Source organism: Plutella xylostella, chromosome 2 (genome assembly GCF_932276165.1).
Source record: "Plutella xylostella chromosome 2, ilPluXylo3.1, whole genome shotgun sequence".
NCBI classification, from domain to species: Eukaryota; Metazoa; Arthropoda; class Insecta; order Lepidoptera; family Plutellidae; genus Plutella; species Plutella xylostella.
Genome location: NC_063982.1, coordinates 4,612,558 through 4,630,182, shown reverse-complemented (window position 1 = coordinate 4,630,182; position 17,625 = coordinate 4,612,558). Strand labels below are relative to the sequence as shown.

General features: G+C 36.6%; 5 protein-coding genes and 1 long non-coding RNA gene across 10 annotated transcripts in view; 3 read left to right on the top strand and 3 right to left on the bottom strand.

The window, feature by feature from the left end:
- LOC105398591 (pyruvate dehydrogenase (acetyl-transferring) kinase, mitochondrial) overlaps window positions 1-8,866 on the bottom strand; it is a 30,741-nt gene extending 21,875 nt beyond the window's left edge. The window contains exon 1 of one of the 2 annotated variants that reach the window (XM_048633026.1): window positions 8,572-8,866. In XM_048633026.1, the coding sequence (XP_048488983.1) occupies window positions 8,572-8,674 (103 nt within the window). In that variant the 5' untranslated portion in view covers window positions 8,675-8,866. The remainder of the gene's footprint in view (window positions 1-8,571) is intronic. The other variant, XM_048632995.1, reaches the window with a different exon arrangement.
- On the bottom strand, window positions 62-878 carry LOC125491347. Its single transcript, XR_007268249.1, has 2 exons — window positions 657-878; window positions 62-184 (listed from the first exon to the last, which is right to left on the bottom strand). It is a non-coding gene; the product is annotated as an uncharacterized LOC125491347 (long non-coding RNA).
- Window positions 1,408-2,904, bottom strand: LOC105398590 (coiled-coil domain-containing protein 113). Its single transcript, XM_038111715.2, has one exon. The coding sequence runs from the start codon at window positions 2,684-2,686 to the stop codon at window positions 1,460-1,462; it is 1,227 nt and encodes a 408-aa protein (XP_037967643.2). The 5' UTR covers window positions 2,687-2,904; the 3' UTR covers window positions 1,408-1,459.
- A 396-nt stretch (window positions 8,867-9,262) lies between the features above and the next one.
- On the top strand, window positions 9,263-11,416 carry LOC105398592 (putative gamma-glutamylcyclotransferase CG2811). 3 transcript variants are annotated; one of them, XM_048621814.1, is made up of 5 exons: window positions 9,263-9,398; window positions 9,676-9,871; window positions 10,127-10,232; window positions 10,818-10,943; window positions 11,261-11,416. In XM_048621814.1, the coding sequence occupies exons 2-5, from the start codon at window positions 9,676-9,678 to the stop codon at window positions 11,319-11,321; spliced, it is 489 nt and encodes a 162-aa protein (XP_048477771.1). In that variant the 5' UTR covers window positions 9,263-9,398; the 3' UTR covers window positions 11,322-11,416. The 3 variants fall into 3 exon arrangements, with proteins under 3 accessions (XP_048477771.1, XP_048477759.1, XP_048477766.1); XM_048621802.1 differs by having other exon boundaries at window positions 9,354-9,493; XM_048621809.1 differs by having other exon boundaries at window positions 9,354-9,493; window positions 10,818-11,010.
- A 648-nt stretch (window positions 11,417-12,064) lies between these two features.
- On the top strand, window positions 12,065-14,123 carry LOC105398593 (G patch domain-containing protein 4). Its single transcript, XM_011570731.3, has 4 exons — window positions 12,065-12,254; window positions 12,457-12,608; window positions 13,200-13,483; window positions 13,583-14,123. Exons 1-4 carry the CDS (start codon window positions 12,209-12,211, stop codon window positions 14,073-14,075), a joined length of 975 nt encoding a protein of 324 aa, XP_011569033.3. The 5' UTR covers window positions 12,065-12,208; the 3' UTR covers window positions 14,076-14,123.
- A 336-nt stretch (window positions 14,124-14,459) lies between these two features.
- On the top strand, window positions 14,460-16,517 carry LOC105398595 (probable NADH dehydrogenase [ubiquinone] 1 alpha subcomplex subunit 12). Of its 2 annotated transcripts, XM_048633170.1 has the most exons (5): window positions 14,460-14,599; window positions 14,982-15,123; window positions 15,486-15,542; window positions 16,175-16,341; window positions 16,495-16,517. In XM_048633170.1, the coding sequence occupies exons 1-4, from the start codon at window positions 14,496-14,498 to the stop codon at window positions 16,310-16,312; spliced, it is 441 nt and encodes a 146-aa protein (XP_048489127.1). In that variant the 5' UTR covers window positions 14,460-14,495; the 3' UTR covers window positions 16,313-16,341; window positions 16,495-16,517. The 2 variants fall into 2 exon arrangements, with proteins under 2 accessions (XP_048489127.1, XP_037969387.1); XM_038113459.2 differs by lacking the exon at window positions 16,495-16,517 and having other exon boundaries at window positions 16,175-16,389.
- The last annotated feature ends 1,108 nt before the right edge of the window (window positions 16,518-17,625 follow it).

Sequence of the window (17,625 nt, the reverse complement as noted above, 5' to 3'; positions counted from 1 at the left end):
AGAAGCTAAAGCACACAATAATAAAAACTGAGCAATTATCTTTTCCACAAAAACAAATGAACATTTACACATTATGTTTATTCAGCCAACCACTGTATAGACATTGTAAATTGAACAATACAATACACATTTAGCTAATTTAGAGTACTCAAACTTATTTTAGACATTAATGAAATATACCTACCTCAGAGCCTGAAGACAAAAGTCTTCAACCAGTGCGTCCTGCCAGTGATGACGAATGGTGCAGAGACGTGGACACTGACGGTAGGACTGGTCCACCGATTTAAAGTCGCTCAGCGTGCTATGGAGAGAGCTATGCTTGGGGTTTCTCTGATGGATCGTATCAGAAATGAGGTTATCCGTCAGAGGACTAAGGTTACCGACATAGCTGTCAAAATATGCAAGCTGAAGTGGCAGTGGGCTGGTCATATCTGCCGAAGAACCGATAACCGTTGGGGTAGACGAGTTCTCGAGTGGAGACCACGAACAGGCAAACGCAGCGTGGGACGCCCTCCTGCCCACTGGACTGACGACCTTAGGCGGGTGGCGGGTAGTGGTTGGATGAGGAAGGCCGAGGACCGAGTGTTGTGGCGCTCCTTGGGAGAGGCCTATGTCCAGCAGTGGATGATTATTGGCTGATGATGATGATGACCTACCACGTTTTAAAAGTTTGGTAAAGCTAAGCTCGCGGGAAATTTAACCTAACCGAATGGTGTGAGATTAGGCCTTTAGTAAATGTAGTTTTAGTGTTCCATCCAAAAAGGTTCATCCTTAGTAAGGTATGCGCTCTAATGAGGGGACATGAACTTTCAACAGATGGACAGCATCATACGTACGAAGAGCGAACGCTCATTGAACAATGCACTATAAGTACCTCAATAGGTAGGTACTGGCAAGGAGACTGTCTTATCAAAACACGAAAATAAAGTAAGTAATACAAAGCCCTTGAATAAAGCTAAAAAGTGGCAGTGTGTGTTATTTATTTTCCAAGTAATAAAATGCTTTATTTAATTAAATTAACCTATTACCAACAGTCTGGCGATCACAATTCTATTTATTCAGCAAAATCAGCCGGCGGGAATAACCCAACTAAATATAAACAACCAATCCTTCTTGCACATTCTAGACGGTCTGGCGTGTTGGCTATTCGCACACACTTACGTCTTAATTTAGCCGCGTTGGCTGTTTATTATCAAACAAAATGACGTCACTCTGCTTCCGAGAGGTTAAGAAAAGACACACGTAGATAATAATTTATGTTTTTTGGCATCTCCAAGTTTACATATAGTTGGGGAAAATTTTGACGCTAAAGATTTATACGTCATCTTCGGCCCGTAATTGTCCCCTGCTGGACATAGGCCTCGCCTAAGATAAGACACTTGGACATATATATGGAAAATATGAAAATTTCGGCAAATCTAATATATTTAATGGCAAAAATCAATATCACACACTTCAATCAATCGTGACCAATCCGTGTTCGTATTTTTTTATGCAAAGATGTAAGAGCAATTTCTTGAATATGATGTTTGTTTTCGAGAACTTTTATACTGCGTTTTAGATCCGATAGCTCATCCTTCACGTGGACATAGTCGAGTATATCTGGAACTTCATACTCTTGTCGTAAACTTTTTATTTCATTCAAATCTAGAGCTAATTTCTCAACTTGGTCTCTTATTAAGTCTGTTTCTTTGTCTATAGCTATTGTATGCTTTTTCTTTTTATCTATCGTCTTCAGAATTTTATTCAGATAGTTATTCTGCTTCAGCATCTGCTTCTTGTGCACTGTAAGGTTCAAATTCGCGTCACCGGTCAACTTTTTCAGCTCTCCCAGTTGTACTTTTTTGCTCTCTATAATTTCTACACAGACGCTGTTTTCAATTTTTATCTTCTCAAAGTCTACTGGCCTCAGTTGCTCACTCAATTCTTCTTTCACTTTAATCTGGCTTTTCAGTTTGCTGTACTGGGCGTTCAGGGTGCTCGTCCTCAGTCTGAGTTTACCAATTTGACTGTCAGCTATTTTAACCCCTTCCGTCATGAATCGGATCCATATTTCTGCCGGTATCCTGTGAGCTATCTTGTCCCAGCCCTCAATCACTACGTGCTGGTTGAACCTTTCCGTAGCTTTCTGTATATCTTCCATTCGGAGGTCTATTTCTTCTAGCTGCGCCTTCAGGAATGCATGGCGTTTAGCTGCCGCAGCTCTAGTGCTTTCTAACTGGCTGACAATGATTCTCACTTCTTCGGATACTAGTTCAGACTTTTCTAGAATATTGATTCGAACGGCGGCGAAACCCGTGCTTGCGCCGAACCTGGCGGAAGACTCGACGCGTCTTGTCGATAATTTCGAAGGACTAGAGACGAAGGCTCTAGAAGGGCTGTTCAAAACAGAGAATTTCGACGTCTGTGACTTCAAGAAGCTCCCAGCTGTGGTTGGCGATAGTGATTGGATTTTCACCGCGTACTCCAGCGCTTGGTTCACACCGGTCATCATACTCGGGTCTAGTCTTGTAATGGTCTTCTCGAGGACCTCATTCTCGAGTGTCAGCACTCTGTTCTGCAGCTTCATTGTGTTCACCAACTTATGCAGTCCAGCGTCCGACAACTGCTCGACGGAGTCCGTCGCGTGACTGAAATATATTGTCGAGTTTTGACTCACATTGCTCCGTTGATGCGATTGAGACATTTTGGGTAAATATTTACAAAATTACTGGTCGCAGTACGTCAGTTCGACAGCTAGCAGCGGTCTGACAGCTGACTTCAGTTTCCCGCGTTGTTTTTCGGTTGCCATGGTGACGTGTTGTTCTTTTAACACCATAGAGGTTGCAGTTTTGTGCCAAGGTTGGACACTACAGAGGTTTACACGCGAGCTTTTTCACACGGAAGCTAACAATAACAAATGAGAACCATTATTATTATTATTAAATTCTTTATTGCACATAAAATTTATTTGTACATAGGCGAACTTAATGCTAAAAGCATTCTCTTCCAGTTAACCTTGGGCGTTGTGGAGAAAATGATAGGTAGTGCGAAAGTCAATGAGAACAGTTTAATTCTGTTTAATATCTATTGTTTAACACTAGAATATATACTTACTTATACATAATATCATAAAATAAACGTAAAAAATATACTTATAAATACATAATATATATACCTACATACATAATTTAAATATATAGTTACTGGATGGCTGTTGAACAAAAGTTTCCTTTATACAGGGCGGTTTGAAAGGACTTTTGTTGTATCTTTTTTGTTGGTTGTGGGTGTTTCGAAATTCGTTTAGCATTGTTAGTGTTGGGAGACTTGGGAGTGTATTAGATTTAAAGTAACTACATTATTCGCTGGACTATCATTAGAGGGGATTGCCTTCTCGATGAGAATGGTACATGAAACGTTGCAGTGTTCATCGATTGCCTTAATTTATCAGTGATCTTGGCTTATAGGCTTCTCTTCTGCAAAGGGCGTTGAAAAATCTGGATGCCAAACAACGCAATCCCATATTATACATTTTTCGTCGATATCTTTCTCTTTTTCAATCTTTAAACACCCTGTGTTTCGCTATCTACTAGACAAAGTTCTATGCGGTGTTTGAATAATCAGGCAATTTCAAGAAGCCTCCGACTCGACACGCCACACGTCTGAATAGTTTTGATGCTATTTGTGTCGAGTAGGATACTATATGAGCACTTTGTTTTAGCCCTCGACGGAAAAAGAGGGGTGTTATGAGTTTCTCGCGCCTGTGTATCTGTCTGTGGTAGCGTAGTTTCGAAACGGCTGAACCGATTTCCGTTTTGTTTTTTAAGGCGATTGGTAATGTTACGCCGAGTGTTCGTAGCCATTTTGTATCGAAATTGACTTAGCCGTTCAAAAGTTATACCAACTTTTAGTGTTAAATGTCGGGGTTTTAGCCTTGGTTAAGTTACGTTATTTTGCAGACTGTTTTTAATCATGTCGGTATGGGTAACTAATGGTCACCGCACATATACATATATAACCGAAACTTACAGGGATCGCCTCTTTTTCTTCTGTCAGCCAGCAGAACGGGAACGCCTTCGCGCCAGGCGTTCGCGAACTCGCGTTCTGTTATACACTCGGGAACGAAAAGGTTCCACTGAGAAAAATACAAAATGACTCCTAAACGGAAAAGGCTTTCTTAATGAAGGTACCACTCAGAAAAGCACCAAATTACTTCTAAACGGAAAAGGCTAGCTTAATGCCGTCTTCTGCAACATTGAAGTACATTTAACAGAGCATCAGGATATTACCAACAAAAAACAATAATATTTTGTTCAAATTTTTTATTAAAATTTGGGTTTTTTGGTGTCTTCATTTTGTGAGTGGAACTTTTTCATTGCCCGTGAGTGTATGTGCGGTGACCGGTGGTTGATAGTGACGACGATGACGACAGCTAGTTCAAATATCATTTTTCACATTATTGTGACGAAATTATGCACGTAATATTTCGTGTCAACATATTGTTTGCAATGCAAACTTAACTCGCACCTTAAAAAAACTATTTAGCAGTTGTTTATTGACCTTGTTACGTTTAAGTGTTAAGTGGTCTAATGACTTGTGGGAATCCACAATTTTCACTGTTGAAAAGGTGATATGGTCAGGTTTTCACTCCAGCAGATCCAACTAACTAGGGTCCGTTAAAAATCGTTTATATATTTACCCCCTTATTCATAGAGAAGTTACAGAACGTTTTAACTAATAAACTGTTTTGTCCCACTCCGACAAAGAACAATTTGTTCCTTGACAGAGAGGGACAAAACAGTTTATTAGTTAAAACGTTTTGTAACTTTTCTATGAATAAGGGGGATAGAATCAATGCATTCAGTAGTTTTTTTTAAATTAATTGGTATATAATTGTTAAATTTTCGATGTAAGGATATGCTAATATGCATTTATTTGCTATAAAATGGTGTTAGCCTCGCGTTTTAAAATACGTAATAGAGATCTTTAGTTTTATGGTTGCATTTTGGTCACACAACTGTGTTTGTGACATGAGAATCTAAGCTCTGACCGTCTAGTTCAGGTTTTACAGTTTGTGGAAAACTATAAAAGTTTACGTTTTCTCGCATACTAAGTGGCGCCTCTAGCGGGAACTATCGTGAAACTTTTGACTGATAATGTATGCAGATGACAGGAGAAAACGTAAACTTTTTTGTTTTCGTAAATTTCAAAACCCGTACTAGAGGGGCTGGTTTGAAACTGACAGATACCTAGCCACATTTATGAAGAGCCTATTTCTATCAAGGTGCACTTGTAGGTTCTCAGATTAAGAGCAAATATGCATTATCACGTATTTATAAACATTAGCTCAAGATCACTCGGGAAATTGTAGACATAGTCGGGCAGCAGATATCCACGTCATTGCAGTATAAATACTTATTTGTAATCACGTTGTTGCCAATAATTTGTGAAAATCATGGTTTTTTTAACACATCTAATGCTGACTACTCAATGCCAGTGAAATACCATTAGTAATAATAATAATAATAATAATGTCCTCCTAGCCGAATTTCGACCACGGCGGCCAATCTCAATTGAGATCAGCCATCTACGCAGGAGTAGATTATAGTGCCCAAGTGTGTACGCAGTACACAGGAGCACTCTCTGTTCCATCACTCTCATAGCCCAATGGGACGGATTGACCGACACGACTGGAGAGAGCTAGGCGCAGGACCGACTGCTTTACATGCCCATCCGACAGCATGGATCGTTACACTGTTTCGGACATCAGGTGATCAGCCTTCTATGTCCAAACCAAACTTAGAACCACAATTTAAAAACACAAATTGATGGTTCCACCCGGGAATCGAACCCGGAACCTCTGGGTCATGAAGCGAAGCTTCTACCACTAGACCACAGAGGCAGTTTCATCGAGACCATTAGTACTCAAACTCTCAAATTGTCAATCTTTGTAGTTGCAATATTTTTGTAATAAGTTAAGTAGGTACTAGGGCATGCAATACCGCAATACCGGTATTGCGTAATACCGGGATCCCGGTCAAAATCCACGCTTTTTTCAATACCGGTATTGAAAGTTAATACCGGTATTGAAGTAATACCGGAATCGGATTTTTTTTCGGCTATAAATCAAGCGATTAAGATATAGTTAGCCTTGTGCTTCTATATACTATGAAAGTGCACTTGTTTTCAACCATTACATGCGGTTTTTGGCCTTTGGAACCTACTTGTTGTCCATGCGTTCGAAAAATAATTCTAAAAATTTTACTCTAATTCTCAATTCTCGTAAAAATATTACATAATACAGTATTTAATTGCTTTTTCTTGTTGTATTTTGCCCTATACGACCTTTAAACAAAGTATATGCCATTTATAACAAGGAAGTCTAATACCGGTATTAATACCGGGATCCCGGTATTGAGTTCTAATACCGGAACTCAATACCGGTATTGAAAATATTACCGGTATTGCATGCCCTAGTAGGTACATGAATACAAATACTTTACATATATTATTACAAAATAAACGGTTACGAAAGCAGATATTTTAATGTTATCACCGAAACGGTTGCGGTAAATTGTGACAAATGAATTATTTGGTTACGAATTTCCATTTTCATTGCAAAAATACAAGGTGTGGATACCTACTAGGACGCAGATAGTGGCTGATAAGGAAATACGTGGAAAATATTATTGTTATTGAATTTGTTAACCTACATTTTGTTAAAACTGCTGCAGGGCTAGACTTATGCAATGAATTACTAAGTTTGGGAGGGCTGTACGTCTAGTACAGGTTTGATAGTTCGTCGAAAACTATAAAAGTTTAAGTTTTCTCACATACAAAGTGGCGCTTCTAGCGAAAACTATCATGAAACTTTTGATAGATAATGCAGATGACAGAAGAAAACCAAAACTTTTTTCGTTTACATAAATTGCAAAACTCATACTAGAGGCCCTGTCATGGAATCGGTATGTTTAACCCGACGATATAGGGTCGTAGTTAGCCAGCCACGCTCCGAAAATTCAGCAAATGTTCATACATGTTATACATACAAACTTTAGAAGAAATTACTGTAAATAAGATCGCCATTTGTAACATTTCTTTTTTGTAATAAAAACTATAATTGTTGTATTGTCTAGTATTTTTTTTAATAAATAAGTATTGAATTAGAAATAACCTCTAGAAACTTCACAAGCTAAAATGTTTTAGCATTCTGTTATCTCATTGAAAAGGGTTATCATTATCAGTCTCACACGGAGAATGGTTCTTGAGTGTGGTACAGTGTGACATGATAACAGTTAGCTAAAACTGCAAAACAATAACACACTCACAAGCAATGAAAAAGTTCCAATTACAAAGTTCCACAAACAATAGGGAAAATGTTTGAGAGTAGGCATATGTTCTGTTCTAACATATAATACAATACTCCTTATTTGCACCAAAAGGAAATAATATAAAGTACTACTAATAAAATTTAAAAAAGAACATTAAAAAAAGGTGGCCTTATTGCTTAAAGTAATCTCTACCAGACAAAATAAATGTATAATTATTTTTTTTAGCTTCGCATCACGATGGATGGTCTAACAGTGCCTAGTCAAAGCTGATATCTGTACAATTTAATTTAACAGGATTATTAATTACTATTTTAAATAATAACTACTATCCACAATAAACGTTGAGTTTACATTTTACAATCAACATTCTTTATACAAAAACAATGGCTATCACTAAAAACAATTTATAAATAGTGAAACAAAACAATAATACAGCTCATTTATCTGTGAAACTAAGTCATAACAAACTCTCATAATAATAAACTTTATGTAAATATCTAAATTCTATTGAAAATTTTACATAAAATAAACATTCCTCTTTGTATAACAATTTAACATTTAGCATGGCTGTTACACAGCTGTTACAATGTTGTTTTATTAATCTTATACTTTTCATTTAGATAGTACCTACTTTTTATTTAAATAAAGATATTTAAATAAATTGTTCTTATTGATTATTAAATTGATAAAAAAATCAATTAACAGGATCTAATGAATCATTAGATATATATAAATCACCTAAATCAGATCATGCATTTAGATGGATCACACACGAAAAGTGGCCAAGGTGCTTAAGTGGTCAGTTACTACCCCTTTTCCCCTAGCGAATTCCTTAAGGGTTAGACAGAGATCATAAATGGACCAACCTTCCGGATGTTTTAGAAGAATTAACTGTGTTTATATTTATTTCAACTGTAAAATTTAAATTTTCTATCTTAGCTGTGTGATCTCACGATATATTTCGTCAGGGAACACCAATTATAGCTAGGCAAAATGCTATAAGCCGTATACTTATAAGTACCCATCTTAGCCTAGTTATGACAAAGTTTAGGTTACTCCTGCACAAATATTTATTTGCAGGAGCATCATAAGGGAGGTGGCTTCAAAAAAATCGCGATTCACGGAATCAAAACACAAGTTTGTCTAGTTTTTCTACTTACAAGGTTAATGAGACACACTGAATGACCTTGAGATCACGTCGAATGAATCGATGCTACGACAAAATACTATACTCTAGTTGGTAAATAATAGAATAACTTACCAAAGTCTATAAACTGCTTTATAGACAGCGGCGATGGGTTGAACTGAGAGTAGAAGTCCAGCATTTTGGTAACATTACTGAAAATTATCCCGGCCAACCTCATTTTGATCGTGAATTTAAACAATCACTGAACGAAATTTCTTGAAACAAATGTAAGTAAATTTGTGATACACTAAAGATTGAAGAAACACATATTGCTTTTATGTAATTTCAATACAATGCTTTTAAATGATATAAGAAAATATTGAAAACACGACCGGCGCGAACCGATAAACTTTTACAACTGGCGCACAGAGCAGAAAAATGAAAATAAGTAATCATACAGTTATCTGTCATGTAATAGTGTTCTTATACTCAGAATAATAACTGCCTCACACGGTTTTTCTAAAGTTGCGTACACACCGGCCCAACGAAGGCCAACGAATGGATTACGTTGGCCTTCGTTGCTGCAATCTACCCTTTATTACGTATGATAAATATCCATGGTTGGGATAACCGTTGGCGTTCGTTGGGCATTCGTTGGCCCGGTGTGTACGCAGCTTGATACGAGAAAGATGACTCTCGATTGCGCCAAGTTTTCACTGGAAAATAGAAGGTGGATCTTAACGATATGGGCATTTGGCATATTGTCCATGCGACCATGGAATGAAACTTTTCTTTACTCGCCTCAGAATAATGATGGAGATTTTCATACACACAGAGTAACATTTTTAATATTTGACAGTTTATAACGTCAAGTCGAAGTCAAAAACAGCTGAGTTTTTTTTGTTTGTTTTGGTTTCTTCGGCTGCAGCTTGTCGTCAAGTCAGAAAAGTTATAAAACAAAGGTAAAAATATTTTTAAATAAACTCAAAGCAGTCGCTTATTCATGATTTATGCGCTACGAAGTTATATAAAAAAACAATACATCTGTTATCGCACTGTAAGTGTTCTTGATAACTTTATCTTATTGTTATCACTAAGTATGACTATTTTCTGTTTGTTCGGGGATTTATTTAAATGTTGCATAGTTTTTCCGTATAAAATTTTCATTAATTAAAGGAATGGAAAGTGGAAAGAACCTTTATTTTAAAGATATAAGAAATATTTACTTAAACTTTTCAGATGACCCATAAAGTATTTGTCTATGGAACGCTGAAGAAAAATGAGCCCAATCATTATTGGCTAACGGCCCCTGAGAATGGCAAAGGAACTTTTGTGTCAGCGGCCACAACCAAGAATAAGTATCCACTTATTATAGCCACAAAATACAACATACCATTCCTACTTTACAGTCCTGGAAATGGACACCATGTATGTGGTAAGTTGCTTTTTATTTACTTTATGTTATGATTTTTTATTTTTTGAAAACATTCTCTGGGTTTGGTTCAAAATCTGTAGGGTTATTCTACATCTTTATACCTAACAAAAGTAATTGTAAGTGGCGCCATCTATTATAAAGTAAGTCTTAAAACCAGTGGCGCCATCTATTTGAAAGTTTGATTTTATAACCTTTCTCCAGCCAATACATAGTTACTCCCTTTTCAAACGATCTATTTCCTACTCTATTTTTCAGGTGAGATCTATGAAGTGGATGATCTGATGCTCAGCAAACTAGACATACTGGAGGGGCACCCAGATTACTACATCAGAGAGGTGGATGATGTAGTTCCAAAAACATTGTTAGTATTTTTTATACTCACCTATTCCACTAGGGGCTGATTTTTCAATAGTCAGATAAAAGTTATCTGAGGACTAATTCTGATGCTGTTGCATGTGAAGTTTGGTATTAGACTGTGACAGCAACATTATTCCTCAGATAGCATTTATCTGACCATTGAAAAATCTGCCCTAGAATAGCTAATTAGGGTGCAGTAGCATGCTCAGTAGATGATATTCATTTTCCTGACCTACCCTTGAGTGTGTTTCCCCTACCTTAAAAACAAAGCGTGCCCCAGTAGGCGCGGCGATTTCCGTTATACTGGGTAACTCCTGGCTAAAGACCTAAAGTCCTTTTTTATCTCACATAAGTACTAAATTGTCAGATTCTGAATGGTTCATCAACAGTTGATTGTCCCGCCAATAGAATGATACGTCACTTAATCGCGGGACAATTAATTGTTGATGAACCGTTCAGAATTTGACAATTTAGTAGGTATCTGAAGATAAAAAACAGAGTTTAGGTGTGGTGAAATTCCAATTCATTATATTCATTAATTCACATTATCCTCTTAAATTATTATCTCACTGTAATCATTTAATTCCAGAGACAACAGCAACCATGTCAAATGCTGGGTGTATTTTCTCAAGAATTTCAAAAAAGAGTTACTTTCAAAGCCAATGCTCGAGACATATTCATCTTCGGGCAGCCACGGTCTTCCGTACACTGAAAGGTCTCAAAGGGATCCCAATTATAAGACGAGTGATGAAGTGAAAAATAGGAATTAAATTGTTTATTATGTAGGTGTTTAGTTTGGGTTAAATGATAAAGCAAACATACAATACATGTTACACTGGTTAAAGGGAAGGGTTCGATTCCCGACCGGGGCAGAGGCCCAGTTTATGTCATAGACTTAGTATATACTAGCGTATATACGCTAGTATATACTTTTTTTTTTTTTTTTTTTCTTAACCTCTATTGTCCCACTGCTGGGCAAAGGTCTCTCCCTGAATTACCTACTTACTGAGTATATTTTTATTTCATTTTCAGCAATAACGAATCTTCAGTGGATGACAGCATAGCAGATTTAATAGAAAAGGAGACGAAATAAAGAGTGCTTGTGCTCGGCTAGATCATTCCATAAGTGTTCTTATTTACTATTGTATACAGTAATACCTACTTAATATTAAATGATATTAATGTAAAGTTTGTATACTTACATAATTAATTAATTATACCTATTTACCAAATATATTTTGATAGTTATAATTAAATTACTACTCGTATTATAGCTATTTTATATCATTGCTGACATAAGACAGGTAGGATTTATTACTATGACGATCCCTATGTTGTGGCCCTTGGGAGAGGTGAGAGGTCTGTGTCCAGCAGAGCCACAGCTATAGACAGGCACATATGAACCATGTGAAGTACCTACCCATTTGAAATATACCGTTCTCCGTTGTATATTATGTGCATAATATTATTTTCCCTATGCCCCGTTGCTGAAGACTAAGGCAGTTTCGACGAGGGAGAGTTTAATATTATTGTCTTATTTCATGTAGGTAATATTTCATTTTCATTTTTCATCTCTAACAGTACGTCCACACACGAAATGTATGTAAAATTGTACATTCATTTGCTGTGTCGAAGTCTTTGAAAGGTGAAGATATCTTTCCATACCATAACTGAGTTACTAAATGAATAGTATAGTATTATAATATAGTATAATAACTCAGTGTGAATAGCCCAGCCAGCCACCATTTTAGATAAGAACCTTGTTATTATTTCTAGTTTATGTCTTGACCACAGATTAGAACTCAAATTTGACAGGTGTCACTATTACACCACGAGACGAGACTTTTGTTTTTTGAGGTTATCAATTTATTTACGTGTTATTTATCAATTTATTGAATCAAGTTTCTATGGTTTATCACACTATGAATAGTTTATAAATAAAATTAAAGGCCTTACTGAAAGTCATACTGGCCGCACAACATGAATTTCGCTCGTAAACAACTTGAAAAATACGGATGGAGTGATGGTAAATATTTTGTTCACATTATGCAAAAAATATTACCATTTAAGAAACACCTATCATTGAATAAACTTTTACTGCGACTAAAAATCATCATCACGCTATGATCACTGTAAATTCAGTTCAAAAAGGTTTATGAAACAAACTTAAATTACCTTGATGTACCTATTATTCATATTGAACACAAAAACAACCAAAAATGTTTCAGGGAAAGGCCTAGGTAAACACGAGAATGGCATATCAGAAGCGTTGAAGCCTAAACTGAAGCGAAGCGTCACGGGTGTTGGGCACGACGCAGCCAAGGACTTCACGGAGCACTGGTGGACCACCCTGTATGATAAGGCTGCGGGGAATGTTCAGGTGACATTCTATTTTATATTTAAAGCAGAGTTATCTGTTTTATTGTGTTTGAAAAAAAATGATTGGAAGAATCTTCCATATTATTTTCAAAGTAATGGTAAAACGACGTAGACGACCGAATGGCGTAGTGGTTAGTGACCCTGACTACTGAGCCGATGGTCCCGGGTTCGATTCCCGGCTGGGGCAGATATTTGTTTAAACACAGATATTTGTTCTCAGGTCTTGGATGTGCCCGTAAAATGGCAATAGGCCCGCCCCCTATTACATTGGGACTAACATAACACTCTGGCGAAAAGTGGGTGCAGCAATGCACCTCTGCCTACCCCGCAAGGGAGTACATTAGTACAAGGCGTGAGTGCGTGTTTTTTTTTTTTTTTTTTTTTTTTTTTTAATGGTAAAAGCTTAATTTTGATAAAATAAGATTAATCAAATTTAACACAATAAGACAGAGTACCACTCGAAAAGTTCAGGCTCAGTCTTTAGCAAGCCTGCCCTTGTTCTATCTAAAGCTTATTATTTTATATTTTTTCGCAATATTTATGCAATAAATAATTTAGTATTGAGCTCAATTTTACATACTTGGTTTTGCAGGTTGAAGATAAAAATGGGAAGACAAAAAAAATAAAAACTAAAGACGAATTTGAAATAACAAACAGCACATGGAAATTAAAAAGAAAAAAGAAGGAGGTTGAAGGGGAACAGTATGCAAACTTCTTTGTGAAAAAGGCAATTTTGGCCAGTGGAGGGGTAAAGACTACTAAAGTAGATGAAGCAGATTCCAGTGATGATGATGATGATGAAAAAGACTCAAAGGATGTCTTCAAGATGACTGATGAAGAACTGTTTGCAGCTTGTGAAGGGAGGACTGCCCATAAGTAAGTTATCTATTATTATATTAATTTAGAAAATAACACCCAATCTTTATATTTTAAAAATATTTGGCAATGCTGATAAAATGCTTTTTATTTTTCCAGAGGTGCCCGCCATGGCCTAAGAGCCACAGGTAAATTGGCTAGAATAGCCCAACAAGAGCAAGAACTTCTGAACCAGCAGAGGTTTGAAGGTTATTCACATTACAAAAAGGCAAAGACCGAAGGAGGTGAACCAAAAAATATGTCAGTTGATGATCAGGCTGGAAAGAAAAAGAATAATGAAAATTATGAGCTGCCAGATGCTTGTAACACTCAAAGCTCCGAAGAATCACTACCCAAAATTTATGATCAGAGAGGAAAGAAAAAGAGGAAAAAGAATAATGAAAATTGTGAGCTGCCAGATGCTTGTAATACTCAGAGCTCAGAAGATTCACAAACCAAAATTAAAAAGAAGAAACGGAAAAATAAGGATGTCGAAGATGAGACTGTTGTTGATAGAGCACCTGAGGTTGCTGGAAATGAAGAAGTGGCTTCTAAAAAACGTAAAAAGAAGAAAAAAGACAAGCAAGTAGAAAGTGGCGACGTAGATAGTTAAATGTAGCTGATGAAAATAGGAGTTCTGTAAATAAAGCAATATTTTGGATATTATTCGTTTCCGTTTCGACCCATCATTGTGTTGTAATAAGGACATCATCATCAGCCCTCTATCGCCCACTGTTGAGTATAGGCATATTCTTGGTGGTAACGGACTGTAAATAAATTTCAGGCCTCAGATTAAACCAGAGTTTAACCTAGATTTTTTGGGATTACGTATAAAAGTAGACCTTTAGTTGCTCAGAATAACGTCTCTACAAATGGACCACAATGGACGAAAAATACACAGAGTTGTTTGTCAGTATGTCAACGTGACAGATTCACAGAATATGCACTTTGACAATGTAACATTTTTTGACATTTAATTTGTCAACATTTGAACATTTTCGAAAAATCCCAAAAAAAATTAAAGTTTTCCAAAATGTCCAATATTGCTAAGTTTTTAGCACTAGATAAAGTGGTAAATTTGTTCAATATTATTCGCCAAAATGGCGGAGTCAGAGGCTCGTTGTGGAAACTATACAGGTAACAATATTTTCGTAATTATGTAATTTGTTTTGTAAGGTTATGTTTTTGTGATATTCAATACTATGTGATTGTGATTTAAGATTCCACATTACTCTAACACTGGCTCTTATGCTATAGGTCCTTGGATCTTAGATGTTAAATGTTTGTGTTGTGACTTGTGTGATATTATCTTCAACCCATTACCCTCCTTCCCAGTGATAATATTGTGGCAGAAATCCTCTGTCCTCGAAAGATACCTAAACCTCCAGTGGAATATTACAGGCTGTCATTTTTCAGTTTTTAAACATACTCTTAAAAATCAAGAAAATTGGTTTCTACATAGGTAGATTAATGATTGATACACAAGTAATGATTAATGCTCATAACACCTTAACTCCAGGCAAGACGAGCTGAAGGATGGTGTGCTAGTTGGTGAAGACAAGCATGGCAACAAGTACTATGAGAACCCTCGCTACTTCTATGGACGCAACCGCTGGGTCGAGTACGCTGATAAGTATCACATGAACTATGACGGTAGTCAGGTGAGGAAGCAGATTATATTATTTAAAAATATATAAATCATAGCCAAACTTAGAAATCCTTATTAGATACTGATCCATAACAAAATTTATTTATAAACAGTATTTTGCAAAGTAGTATTCTTTGTTGTTGTGTATTCTATCTATCTATCTAGTATGAGACTTAACACTGGATTTTTGTCTTTTTTATTATTCCATAAATTAATATAAGTACTCTAAGCATGTGCATCAGTTCATGTTGCATCAGTGTCCCAACCCTATAAAAGAGCTGTGTGGTAGAAACCTTACGATGTATTTTGAAATTAACTTTTTATACTTCATCCTTGGTTTATGTCATCTAAAATTTATGATGTTGTTTATTTCAGATCCCCGCCGAGTGGTTTGGCTGGATGCACTACAAAACAGACTTGCCCCCTCACCAGGTAATATTCGACTAATATTATAAATGCGAAAGTTTGTGAGTATGTGTGTTAGTTTGTTACATCTTCACGGCTGAAGCGATTTTAACGAAATTTGGTATGGTGTTAGCTGACATCCTGGATTAACACATAGGCTTCTTTTTATCGCGGTATTCCCAGGGGAAAGCTTTTTAAGGTGAAGCAAACACGAAGGAACAGCTAGTACTTCAATAATTCTAGACATAAATTTTCATGACTCCTTGGTGGTCAAGGGTAGAATTTGACAAAACTGCACCAAGCCATTGGTAAAGCTTATTCTTGCTCAAAGACTATTGTGTTTAAGCTTTACTCATGCTCTCTACATGATTAATTCATAAATACTGTCAATAGTGCCAAGATGGGTGCCATTACAATCAAGCGAATTGGTTAGGTATACTTTAAAAAAGCCCCTTATCACAAAGGTGCCATTTGCTCGACAAGAAATATGGTGGATCGTTTTCTTGATTCAGGGTTAGCAATCTGATAAGTTAGGACCTGCAAACTGCAATTTTTTGAATTGGTGACTTTTTACGATACGATTTGAAAGTCTCACTATTCATAACATAATTAGTAATATTTGTGTTTTCACAACTCTAAACTATCTATTTACCCCTCAGGACCCAAGCCGCCCCAAGTACCCATGGATGGCTGACGGCAACGAAAACGTGTCAGGCACATGCGGGCAATACGTCCCCTACACCACCACCCGGGCCAAGATCGAACCGTGGACCCCGAAGCGGAAGAGCGATGTCTAACTACTGTGTCAGTGCTTGATTTGAAACTTAAGTGCCAATTTCTCCATTGTCGGTTATCTAAGCGACAGGGATTGATTTATAATTTAAATGTCATTTCCATATAAACTTCATGACAGATATGTCAAAAGTTAACCACTACTCCCTGGTTATGCTTTAACCGAGAATGGAGAAATTGGCACTTAGAGCCGTAGAGCTAAGATCGCTTTATAGAGCTTCAAATTCGGTAATCATGATGGCATTATGATTAACTAAACATTAAAAACGGATCATCAGTAATTTTGACTTTTTTATAGTTGTATAAGTAGAAAATGGAATAAATTCTTATTTATGTTATTGATTAATTGTTTAATTATTAATTGGTAAGCAAATAGCACGCAGATAAGAAACTATATGAAAATGGTGGAGATAAGTAGCCCTAAATTAATGTAGAATGAGTGACGTGCCCCTACTACCTCAATGTAGAACATTAGAAGAAATAAATATTAGTTAGAAAAATTATGCACTAACTTAGTGCTGTCGTAATCTATTTGTCTAGTTCTTGAGTGCGCTAATAAATATGTTTTCTTTCTATCTCCTTTACTATACAGAGTGCTCCAATTAGGTACTTAATATAATTCGTTTAGCTATTTCTCTCTAACGATACAAGGTGTTAACGATACCCCAAAAGCCCAAACCCAACTCGTTAGTCCACAAAAAAAGCACCCGAAATCCGTACATTTGTAGATAAAAATTCCAAATCAAATGAGTTAATTCATATCGCTCGCCTTGTTATTATATACCTTAGCGAAAACCGGTCGTGGGTACGGGTCCTGCGCAGTGGTTCTCAAATGTGGGCCCGCGGCGGGGGCGCCCACCTGCTGCCCACCCAGGAGGTTGGGATGCTGTGAAGAGTAAAAAAAACCATTACGAAGTACCTAAGGAGGAGCTAGAATTTAGGTTCTTACAGCCGTAACATTATTATCAACAATCATTGCTTGGTCCAGTTAACTTAGGTAGTTTACTAATATGTAAGCACTTAACTATTTAACAGGCTAAGCTGTAAGTACATTTGAAAGCAGTAATAAGTAGTCACTTTCGTAACTAGCTGAATTCCTACTGATAGGTAACTATTCCTCTAAATATAATCATGAAGATACCTACTCAGTTATACAAAAGTTAAATTCAAGTCTCTCCACGAAACATGTCCAGGAAAAGGAAATAACACTATTAAATTACCCGAAATTCTTTGAAGACCGACAAAAATGCATCTCTGTCATTTAAAATAGGTCAAACCACGCACCGCGCTACCAGCATCACTCGGTTATAAAGTTTGG

Bases quoted from the DNA above. Each gene is read 5' to 3' on its own strand.
- LOC105398590 (XM_038111715.2), bottom strand. From the start codon at position 2,686: ATGTCTCAATCGCATCAACGGAGCAATGTGAGTCAAAACTCGACAATA.
- LOC105398592 (XM_048621802.1), top strand. From the start codon at position 9,440: ATGATTTATGCGCTACGAAGTTATATAAAAAAACAATACATCTGTTAT. The intron at 10,233-10,817 runs GTTAGTATTTTT...ATTTAATTCCAG, and splicing joins GATGTAGTTCCAAAAACATT to AGACAACAGCAACCATGTCA. The intron at 10,944-11,260 runs GTCTCAAAGGGA...TTTCATTTTCAG, and splicing joins GGTCTTCCGTACACTGAAAG to CAATAACGAATCTTCAGTGG.
- LOC105398593 (XM_011570731.3), top strand. From the start codon at position 12,209: ATGAATTTCGCTCGTAAACAACTTGAAAAATACGGATGGAGTGATG. The intron at 12,609-13,199 runs GTGACATTCTAT...TTGGTTTTGCAG, and splicing joins AGGCTGCGGGGAATGTTCAG to GTTGAAGATAAAAATGGGAA. The intron at 13,484-13,582 runs GTAAGTTATCTA...TTATTTTTCCAG, and splicing joins GAAGGGAGGACTGCCCATAA to AGGTGCCCGCCATGGCCTAA.
- LOC105398595 (XM_048633170.1), top strand. From the start codon at position 14,496: ATGTCCAATATTGCTAAGTTTTTAGCACTAGATAAAGTGGTAAATTTG. The intron at 14,600-14,981 runs GTAACAATATTT...CCTTAACTCCAG, and splicing joins TCGTTGTGGAAACTATACAG to GCAAGACGAGCTGAAGGATG. The intron at 15,543-16,174 runs GTAATATTCGAC...TTTACCCCTCAG, and splicing joins CAGACTTGCCCCCTCACCAG to GACCCAAGCCGCCCCAAGTA.